This window comes from Strix aluco, unplaced genomic scaffold (genome assembly GCF_031877795.1).
Source record: "Strix aluco isolate bStrAlu1 unplaced genomic scaffold, bStrAlu1.hap1 HAP1_SCAFFOLD_118, whole genome shotgun sequence".
Lineage (NCBI taxonomy): Eukaryota > Metazoa > Chordata > Aves > Strigiformes > Strigidae > Strix > Strix aluco.
The window spans coordinates 85,946-96,089 of record NW_027436627.1 but is presented as its reverse complement, the minus strand read 5'-3'; the positions used below and the strand labels follow the sequence as shown (position 1 = coordinate 96,089).

The 10,144-nt window shown below is 71.1% G+C and overlaps 1 protein-coding gene across 1 annotated transcript; it reads left to right on the top strand.

Annotated features, from left to right (window-relative positions):
* Positions 1–111: 111 nt before the first annotated feature.
* On the top strand, positions 112–9,938 carry LOC141919063 (solute carrier family 12 member 6-like). Its single transcript, XM_074814055.1, is given in 23 exon segments — positions 112–164; positions 761–1,050; positions 1,136–1,231; positions 1,549–1,695; positions 1,807–1,861; positions 1,948–1,994; positions 1,996–2,079; positions 2,856–2,899; positions 2,980–3,353; positions 3,806–4,214; positions 4,712–4,886; positions 5,022–5,125; positions 5,217–5,315; positions 5,394–5,513; positions 5,596–5,700; positions 5,791–5,959; positions 6,630–6,825; positions 7,317–7,471; positions 7,711–7,842; positions 7,942–8,031; positions 8,119–8,207; positions 8,562–8,697; positions 9,227–9,938. Coding segments are annotated over 22 exon segments (3,108 nt in total). The 5' UTR covers positions 112–164; positions 761–792; the 3' UTR covers positions 9,251–9,938.
* The last annotated feature ends 206 nt before the right edge of the window (positions 9,939–10,144 follow it).

Below are 10,144 nucleotides of genomic sequence, written 5' to 3'. Positions count from 1 at the left end.
TCCCCAGATTGGCCCATTCTGCACTGAATTGGTAGTTTCTGCAGCAAACTTTCCATTTCTGCTACAAAGTGGCTGTTTTTCTCCAAAAATGACATTTTTTGTTCAAGGTTCCGTTTTCTCTGCGGTGAGGGGGGCGTTTCCCTGCAGCGGGATTTTATCGAGCGGTGGGTTCCCTCCCCCCAAGTTACTTGTTTTCCCCTCAAAGTGACAGATTTTGGACTAAAATGGTGGATTTTGGCGCAAAGTGTTGGTTCCTGCCACAAAGTCTCCCCGTGTCTCCCCTCAAATGACGTTTTTTCCCCACAAATTACTTTTGTTTTGCCATAAATTGATTTTTTGTTTTCAAAGCTTTTCTTCTTCCCCAAAGTGCCCTTTTTCTCCCCAAAGCGACAGGCCCCGTGCTGACGCGGCAGCGGCGTCTGTCACCAAAAATGGCCGTTTCTGTCCCTAAAATTGATCTTTTCCCACCAAGGTGTGGCCATTTCCCCACAGAAACGGGCCACTTGTTCCCAAAATGGCAACTTCTCCCCCCAAAATGTTTCTGCCCTACGATGATTATTTTTTCTCTCAAAGTTATGATTTCTCCTCAAAACGCTTTTGCCCATAAAAACCAAAAAGGCCAATCCCCCAAATGCCCGTTTCCTCTCAAAACTGTTTCTTTCTACAAACAGGGGTTTATCCCCACCAATTTTCCCCAAGCCGTTTTCCCGCCCAAACTCTCGTTTGCCCCCCAACCGCCCGTATTTCCCCCAAACCTCAGGTCCTGCTGACGTCATCGCTGACCTCGTCGCCATGTCGGGGGCGGGGCTGGGGGCGCGGCCCTGGCGGGAGGGGGCGGAGCCGTCGGAGAGCAGCCCCGAGCCGCCCTCCCCCTCCAGCTCCCGGCCCCCCCCCTCTGACACCAGCCCCAGCCCCAGCGACGAGGCCACGCCCCCTCCGCGCGGCCACGCCCCCGGCAGGGGCGGGGCCACCCATGGGGGCGGGGCCTCGGCATGCCCCGCCCCCCCCGAGTCCAGCCTGGCCTGCGACCGCAACCTGGCGCTCTTCGAGGTGAGGCTGCCGCCCCTCGTTAGCCCCCCCCCTCGTTAGCCCCCCCCTCGTTAGCGGCCCCTCGTTAGCGGCCCCGTCCCCGCAGGAGGAGCTGGCCACCCGCCCCCGCGTCCCCGCCCTCCTGCGCCGCATCGCCCCGTACAGCGCCCTCAGCCCCGACAGCGACGACGGCCGCGCCCCGGTGAGGGGGGGGACCCACGGGTTTGGGGGGGACTCTGGTGTCTGGGAGGGGGGATCCCCAGCATTTGGGGTGGGACCCCAGGGGTTTGGGGGGGACCCAAGAATTTGGGAGGGGGAACCCTGGTGTTGGGGGCAGACCCAGGGGTTTGGGGGGGACTCAGGAGTTTGGGGGGAATCCAAGAGTTCGGGGGGGTCCTGGTGTCGGGGGGGACAGACCCGGGGGTTTGGGGGGGACCCTGGTGTGCGGGGAGGGGGAGGCGGGTCTGCGGGCGGGGACTGTCCCCCCCTGCCCCCCGTGACGCCCCCCTCCTCCCGCAGCGGCGGGTGCTGGGGACGCTGCGGGGGGTGGCCGCCCCCTCCCTGCAGACGCTGCTGGGGCTGGTGCTGGTGCTGCGCCTGCCCTGGGTGGTCGGCGCCGGGGGGGTCCTGCAGGCCTCGGCCATCGCGCTGCTGCTGGGCGCCTGCGTGAGTGGGGACGGGGCTGGGGGGGCTGCGGGAGCGGGGGGGCGGGGGGCACGTCTGGAGGGGGGGAGGCCCCGCAGCCGCCGTGGGGGTCAGAGGTCACATCCCCCCCAGACCGTGCTGACCGCCGTGTCCCTCAGCGCCGTCGCCACCAACGGCCTCGACCCCGGTGAGCGCGTGGGGGGGGCGATGGGGGTGGGGGGCGGGGTGTCTCCCTGCCCCGCCCCCCCGCTGACGTCACGGTGGGCGTGGCAGGGGGCTGCCCCCTGGGGCTGCTGTCGGGGGCGCTGGGCCCCGAGGCGGGGGGGGGCCGTGGGGCTCTGCGCCTTCCTCAGCGCCGCCTTCGCCGCCGCCGCCGCCGCCCTGGGGGCTGCCGAGATCCTGCTGGTGGGTCGGGGACGGGGGCGGGGCCTGGGGAGGGGGGCGGGGCTATGGGAGGGGTGGGCGGGGCCTAGTGGGGGTATGGGAGTGAGCGTGGCCTCGGGGTGGAGCATCATGATGGGCGCGGGGCTACAGGGGAGTGGGCGGGGCCTCGGGGCGAGCAGTGTGCTGGGGGCGTGGCTATGGGGGAATGGGTGTGGCCTCGTGCTGGAGGCGTGGCTACAGGGGAGTGGGTGGGGCCTCGTGGGGACTGAGTATTGTGCTGGGGCGTGGCTATAGGGGAGTGGGCGGGGCCTCGGGGTGGCAGGGGATAGTTGGGGCGTGGCTACGGGAAGGGGTGGGTGGGGCTTTGTGGTGGGGTGGGGCTATGGGAGTGGGTTGGGCCTTGTGGGGCGGAGCAGTGTGCTGGGGGCGTGGCTACAGGGGAGTGGGTGGGGTCTTGTGGGCGTGGGTACAGGGGGAGTGGGCGTGGCTTCCTGGGGTGGTGGGAGGGGCCTGATGGAGGGGGTGGGGCTTCCCCCGCCGGGGGGGGGGGCGTTGGGGGCGTGGCCACCGGGAAGGGGCGTGTCCGTGTCCCGGCCCCTGACGCTCTCCCCAGGTGTACGTGGCCCCCCCAGGCCGCCGTCCTGCCGGGGCGGGGCCGCGGGCGCCGCCTCAACAACGGCCGTGGCTACGGGGCGGGGCTCCTGGGGCTCCTGGGGCTGGGGGCCGCCGCCCCCCCCGCCGCCCGCGCCGCCCCCCTGGGCCCCGCCGGGCTGGCGCTGGCCCTGCTGGGGCTGCAGGCGGGGGCCCTGCGCGCCGCCCTGCCCGGGGGGGCCCCGCACGGGTGAGTCGCGCCCCCCGCCCCGCCCCAATATGCAAAGCACATGCTAATGAGGCGCTGACGCCTTTCTGCGCCCCTCGCAGGCTCTGCCTGCCCGACCAGCCCGGCGGCCACCTGCAGCCCTGCCCCACGGCCCGGCCCCACGGCGCGGGGGACAACGGCACCCGGGGGGCTCGGCCGGCCGTCCCGGGGCCCAGCACCCGTCTGCTGGCGCGTGAGTCCCGGGGGGGGCTGCGGGGGGGCACGTTTGGCTGCGACGAGGCCGCGGGGGGCCACGGGGTGGGGGCACGCCTCAAGGTTTTGGGAAGCTGGGGGGTGCCCCACCCTGCGCCCCACCCTGCACCCCGCCCCGCAGAGAACCTGTGGCCCCGCCCCCCCGAGCCAGGGCTGGGGGGGGACGAGGACGACGACTCCTCCTTCGGGGTGCTGCTGGGGCTGAGCCTGCCCACCGCCTCGGGTGAGTGCGGGGACCCCGGGGTGGGGGGGGGGGGGGGATCCCGGCCTTGGGGGGTCCGTGGTGTCCTGGGGGGGGACCCCAGTGTCCGGGGGGGAACCCCAGCCTCGGGGGGGGGACATCCAGGTGTCCTGGGGGCACTCTAGCCTTGGGGGACACCCTGGTGTCTGGGGGGGGGACCCGGGCCTCGGGGGAGGGCCCAGACATCCTGGGGGGGTCCCATCCTCGGGGGGTGTCCGGGGGGGGACACACCAGCTTTGGGGGGGTGGGGGGGGGGCCCAGGGGTCCAGGGGGGACCCAGGTGGTGGGGAGGGGGACCCCGGCATCCGGGAGGGGCCGTGTGCGTGGGGGGGCCCCAAACGTGGGGTGGGTCCTGGGGGGCCGCGGGCGGGACCCCCGGGACAGAGGCTGGGGGGGCCGCGGGCGTGCGGGAGTGGACGCGGGGTGCGGCGCAGGGGTGCTGTGGGGCTGCAGCCGCTGCGGGGAGCTGCGCGACGCCGCCCGCTCCGTCCCTGCCGGGAGCCTGGGGGCCGCCCTGGCCACCGCCCTGGGCTGCATCCGCCCCGCGGCCGACGGGGGGACCCCGAACCGTGGGGGCGGGGGGGAACCCCGAGACTTACATCTGCCCTCAGGGAAGGGCAGTGCCTGGAGGGGGAGGCTGTTTTGGGGCACCCTGAGGGGTTTTGGGGGGCAGCAGCCCCCGTGGATGGGGCGTACCCTGTGGGAGGGGGGTCACCGGGGGCGGTGTCACCTCGTTTTGGGGTGGGGGTGCCGGTTTTTGGGGGGGCGTTTCCTTGACAGCACAGACCTGAGCGCGGCCCTGCTGCTGGGGGCCTCCGTCGAGGGGCAGCTGCTGCGTGACAAGTGAGTGTCCCCGGGGGGTCCCTAATGTCCCAGCGGTGTCCCCGGGGGGTCCCCAGTGTCCCCAGGGGGTCCCTAATGTCCCAGCGGTGTCCCCGGGGGGTCCCCAGTGTCCCCGGGGGGTCCCTAATGTCCCAGCGGTGTCCCCGGGGGGTCCCCAGTGTCTCCGGGGGGGTCCCTAATATCCCAGCAGTGTCCCCAGGGGGTTCCTAATGTCCCAGTGGTGTCCCTGGGGGGTCCCCAGTGTCCCCAGGGGGTCCCTAATGTCCCAGCGGTGTCCCCAGGGGGTCCCCAGTGTCCCCGGGGGGTCACTAATGTCCCAGTGGTGTCCCCGAGGGGTCCCCAGTGTCCCCGGGGGGTCCCCAATGTCCCCGGGGCGTCCCCAGTGTCCCTGGGGTGGTCCCTGGTGTCCCAGTGACATCCCCAGGGCATCTCAGGTACCCCTGGGATGCTCCCGCGTGTCCCTGGGGGGTTCCCCAGTGATGCCCCCGTCCCCCCAGGTTCGGCGGGTCTCTGCGGGGGACGCCGGTGGCGGGGGCGGCCTCGTGGCCCTCCCCCTGGGTGCCGCTGGCCGGGGCGCTGCTGTCGGCGGGGGGGGCCGGGCTGCAGGCGCTGCTGGGGGGCAGCCGGCTGCTGCGGGGGCTGGCCCGGACCCGCGCCCTGCCCCTGCCCCACGTGAGTGCACCTCCCAGCACCCCACGGCACCCCGTGACACCCCTCGGTGCCCCACAGCACCCCACGGCACCCCACACTGCCCCACAACCCCCCGTGACACCCCGTGGAGCCTGACGGCCCCCTCTGTCCCCGCAGGCGCTGGGCCGGGGGCGACTGTGGCCGCTGGCGGCGACGGCGGCGGTGGCCGAGCTGGGCGTGCTGCTGGGCTCCCTGGACCTGCTGGCGCCCGTCCTCTCCGTGTGCGGTGACACGCCCCGACGCCGGCGACGCGCCCCGTGATGTCGCCGCGCCCCGTGACGCGTGTCCCCCTCCCTCCCCGTGTCCCCCCAGGTTCTGGCTGACGTCCTACCTGGGGCTCAACCTGGCCTGCGCCGCGCAGGGGCTGCTGCCCACCCCCGGCTGGAGCCCCCGCTGCCGCCTCTACCACTGGTGAGACCCCCACGGGCGCCCCGCGGGCCCCCCAGCGCCCCCCAAGCGCTGCCCTGACCCCCCCCGCCACGCCCGCAGGGGGGTGTCGCTGGCGGGGGCCGGGCTGTGCCTGGGGCTGATGCTGGTGACCTGCTGGTACTGCGCCCTCCTGGCCCTGGGCATCGGCGCCACCGCCTACAAGTACCTGGAGTACCGCGGGTGAGCGTGGGGGGGTCCCCGCCCCGGTCTCGGGGTCCCCCGCCCCGGTCTCGGGGTGCCCATCGCCCTCCCCTGCCCGCAGGGCGCAGAGCGAGTGGGGCGAGGGTCTGCGGGGGCTGTCGCTCAGCGCCGCCCGCTTCGCCCTGCTGCGGCTGGAGGACGGGCGGCCGCCCGCACCCAGCTGGAGGTGAGCGCCGGGGGTCGGGGGGCGTCCCCTGGGCACGGGGGTGTCCCCGGGGTCCCGCCGCACACGGCTGTGCCCCCCCGCCCCGCGCAGGCCGCAGCTGCTGGTGCTGCTGAAGCTGGACGAGGAGCTGCGGGCGACGCAGCCCCAGCTGCTGGCCCTGGCCGCCCAGCTGCAGGCGGGGAAGGGGCTGACGGTCGTCGGCTCCGTCATCCCCGGGGAGCTGCCCCAGGACCAGCCCCGCGCCCGCGCCGCCGAGCAGGTGAGGGGGCTGTAGGGGCGGCTATAGGGGCGGCTATAGGGGCTGGGGGGTTGTAGGGGCGGCTATAGGGGCTGGGGGGCTGTGGGGGCGGCTATAGGGGCTGGGGGGCTGTAGGGGCGGCTATAGGGGCTGGGGGGCTGTGGGGGCGGCTATAGGGGTGGCTATAGGGGCTGGGGTGACTGAGGGGTTGGGGGGTCCCTGTGGGTTTGGGTCCCTGGCGCTGGGTTTCTATAGAACTGGGTCCCTGTGGGGCCTGTGGGTCCCTGTGGAATCGGGTCCCTATAGAAGTGGGTGTGTATGGGGCTGGGTCAGTATAGGACTGGGTGTCTGCAGCTGGTTCCCTGTGGAACGGAGTCGATATGGAACTGGGTATCTGGGGCTGGCAGGTCCGTATAGAACTGGGTCCCTATAGAACCAGGTTCCTGTAGGCCTGGGTTCGTGTATAACTGGGTGTTTATAGAGTTGGATCCCTATGGAAGCGGCTCTATGGGAATGGGGGGGCCCTATAGAACTGGGCCCTTATAGAACCGGGTCCCTCTAGAACTGGGTCCCCGGGGTCCAGTGGGTCCCTGTGGATTTGTCTGCCCGGAGCCGGGGCTCCCTCGGGGAGCGGGGGGACGGTCCCCCTGCCCGGGGTCACCCCCCTGACCACCCCCCCCCGTCCCCCCAGGCGCTGCGGGCGGGGCTGGCGGGGGCGGGGGCGCGGGGCTTCGTGCAGGTGCTGGTGGCACCGGGGCGGGGGCCGGGGCTGGCGGCGCTGGTGCAGGGCTGCGGGCTGGGGGCCCTGCGCCCCAACGCCGTGCTGATGGGCTGGCCCCACGGCTGGCGCCGGCGCCACGACCCCGCCGCCGCCCGGAGATTCGTCGGTATGGGGGCACGGGGGGGACGGGGGGGGACAGGGGGCAGGGGGTTGTGGGGGCAGGAGGGCATGGGGAGGAATATGGGGGGCAGGAGGGGGTGTGGGGGGGATATGGGGGGCAGGAGGGGATGTGGGGGGGATATGGGGGGCATGAGGAAATGGGGGTAGGATGGGGTGTAGGGGGGGTATGGGTGGCAGGAGGGGATGTGGGGGGGCAAAAGAGGATGTGGGGGAACATGGGTTGGGGGCAGGAGGGGGTGTAGGGGGGGACATGGGGGGCAGGAAGGGATGTGGGTGACGGGGGTTGGGGACATATGGGGGAGCTTGGGGATGTGGGGGGGATGTGGGGGGGATGTGGGGGGACAGGGAGGAGATGGAGGGATGTGGGGACTTGGGGGGCGTGTGTGGGGACACGGGGGGGGACATGGGGGTCCTGGGGGGATGGGAACCCCCCAGCGGTGGGGCCACCCTCCCCCCCTCCCCTCACTGTCCCCCCAGAACTGCTGCGGGTGGCGGGGGCCGGTGGCCGGGCGCTGCTGGTGGCCAAGGGGCCGCTGGGCGCGGGGGCGCCGGGGGGGACCCTGGACGTCTGGTGGGTGGTGGGCGACGGGCGGCTGCTCACCCTCCTGCCCCTGCTGCTGCGCCAGCACCCGGTACGGGGGGGCCACGGGGGGCTGGGCGCAGGGGCGCCGTGGGGTGGGGGCTGTGGGTCACCGAGGGGTGCTGTGGGTGGCCGTGGGGCAGGTGCTGTGGGTCACGGGTGCTGTGGGTCACTGTGGGGTGCCACGGGGTGGGTGCTGTGGGTCCCTGGGTGCCGCGGGGTGGGTGCTGTGGGTCGCTGTGGGTCGCTGTGGGTCCCTGGGCGCCCCCTGAGGCCCCCCGGCGGGCGCAGGCCTGGCGGGGGTGCCGGGTGCGGCTGTTCACGGTGGCGCTGCTGGAGGACAACAGCCTGCGGCTGCGGCGGCTGCTGGAGGCCGTGGCGCGGCGCCGGGGGCTGCCGGCACAGACACACGTGGTCGAGCTGGTGAGAGCCCGCGGCCGGGGCTGCGCGTCCCCCCCCCCAGCGCCCCGGGGACCCCCCAGCGCCCCGGGGACCCCCCGACACCCCAGTCCCCCCCCGCAGCACGACAGCGACGTCTCGGCCTACACGTACGAGCGGACGCTGATGATGGAGCAGCGCTCGCAGATGCTGCGGCAGATGCGCCAGGCACAGGTGACGTCATCGCCCCGTGACGTCATCGCCGCATGACGTCATCGCCACATGCCGTCATCGCCGCGTGACGTCATCGTGGTGTCACAGGGAGGCCCCGCCCCGTCTCAGGCCCCCAGCGCAGGGGAGGAGGAGGAGGAGGTGGAGGAGGGCGGCATCCCCCGCCGCGGCCCCAGCCCGTGAGTGACACTGGGGGGACTGGGAGGGCGCTGGGGGCACGGGGTGTGACTGGGACGGTGCTCTGGGCCGTACTGGGAGGCACTGGGGGGCTGTGGATCGTACTGGGAGTCACGGGGAGGATGCTGGACTGTACTGGGAGGGGTCTGGGCCATACTGGGGCTCACTGGGAGGCACCACTCCATACTGGGGGGCGCTGGTGCGTACTGGGAGGGAGGCATTCGGGGCTGTGGGCTGTACTGGGAGGCGGGGCGGGGGGGCGCTGGGCGGTGCTGGGAGCCAGGAAGGGGCGCCGGGGGGGGGGGGCACTGGTGCGTACTGGTGCGCACTGGTGGTGACTGGTGGTCGCCGGGGAGGGGGAACGTGCGGCGCATGCACGCGGCGGAGCGGCTGAACGAGGCGGTGGGGCGGCGCTCGGGGGGCGCCCGGCTGGTGCTCCTGGACCTGCCCCCCCCGCCCCCCCCCCCCGGCCCCCCCGGCCCCTCGACAACTGTATCCTGCGGGGAAAAGAACTGGGGGGCAAAGGTGGGGAAATGGGGGAAACTGGGGAGGAACGGGAAAAATGGGCAGAAATGGGAAAACTGGTAGGAAAATGGGAAATGGGGGAAAGGGGGCCGGGGGGGAGAGAAAACCGGGAAATGTGGGTAAAGTGGGGCACAAACCAGGGCAAAAAAGGCCAAACTGAGGTAAAATGGGCAAAACAGGCCAAAAGGGCAAAACACAGAGTCTGATTCTGTGAGAGCGGGGCAGAGCAGCTGAATGGGGGCAAAGCTGGGACGGAAATGGGGGAAACGGGACAAAACAGGACAAAATGGGACAAAACACCGGAAACAGGGAAAGCTGGGTCAAAAAGGGGAAAAACCAGCAAAACTGGAGCAAAACGGGCCAGTGGGGGGGGACTGGGGAGCAGGTGGGGGCACCTGGAGGGCACTTACGGGTCAGTCGGGGGGAAGTGGGGGCAGTTGTGGGGCGGGGGGGCACTTGTGGGTCAGCTGTGGGTCAGGCCCTTGACGTGTGTCAGACCTGGAGTTCCTGGAGGTGCTGACGGAGGGGCTGGGGCCGGTGCTGCTGGTGCGGGGGGGCGACGGGGACCCCCCCGGCCCCTGAGCACACCAGTACGGCCCAGTATGGGCCCGGCGCTCCCAGTACGATGCCTGAGCTGCAGCTCTTCAAGCACCGTCCCAGTATGGGCCCCGTGCTCCTGGTATGGGCCCCAACGCTCCCAGTACGCTGCAAGTCTGGGTCACAGCTCTCCAAGTGTGATCCCAGTATGGGACCAAATGCTCCCAGTATAGCACCAGTGCTCCCAGTATGATGCCTGCCTGAGCCACAGCTCTTCAAGCACGATGCTCGTATGGGCTACCATGCTCCCAGTGTGGGCCCCGTGCTCCCAGTATAGCACCAGTGCTCCCACGTACAGTGCCAGCCTGATCCACAGCTGAGTTAGATCCCAGTATGGACCCCAGTGCTCCCAGTATGAGGCCAGCCTGAGCTACAGTTAAAGTAAGATATCCAGTAGGAGCCTCAGTGTTCCCAGTATAGACCCAGCGCTCCCAGTACAACGCCAACCTGGGCTGGAGCTGTCTGCGTACGATCCCAGTATGGGCTCAGTGATCCCAGTACAGGCCCCAGGCCTCCCAGTGCAGCTCCAGTGCACCCCCAGTACAGGCCCCCGCACACCCAGTAGGGCGGTGGCGCTCCCAGTACACACCATCAATAAACTGTTTTCACTCTACCCCGCTGTGTTGCATTCTTGGGCTGAGTCCCAAAACCCCAGGAATTCCCCCCAGAATGCTGTCACTGGCCTGGCAGCACCATTACCGGTCGGTGGTGCTGTCCTGGGTCGCAGGATCGGGCCCCTGGGAGCTTGGGGAGGGGAGCTCAGGGTGGGAGGCTGAAACGGTGGGAGGCCGAGGGAAGGAGAGTGGATTCGGCCGCC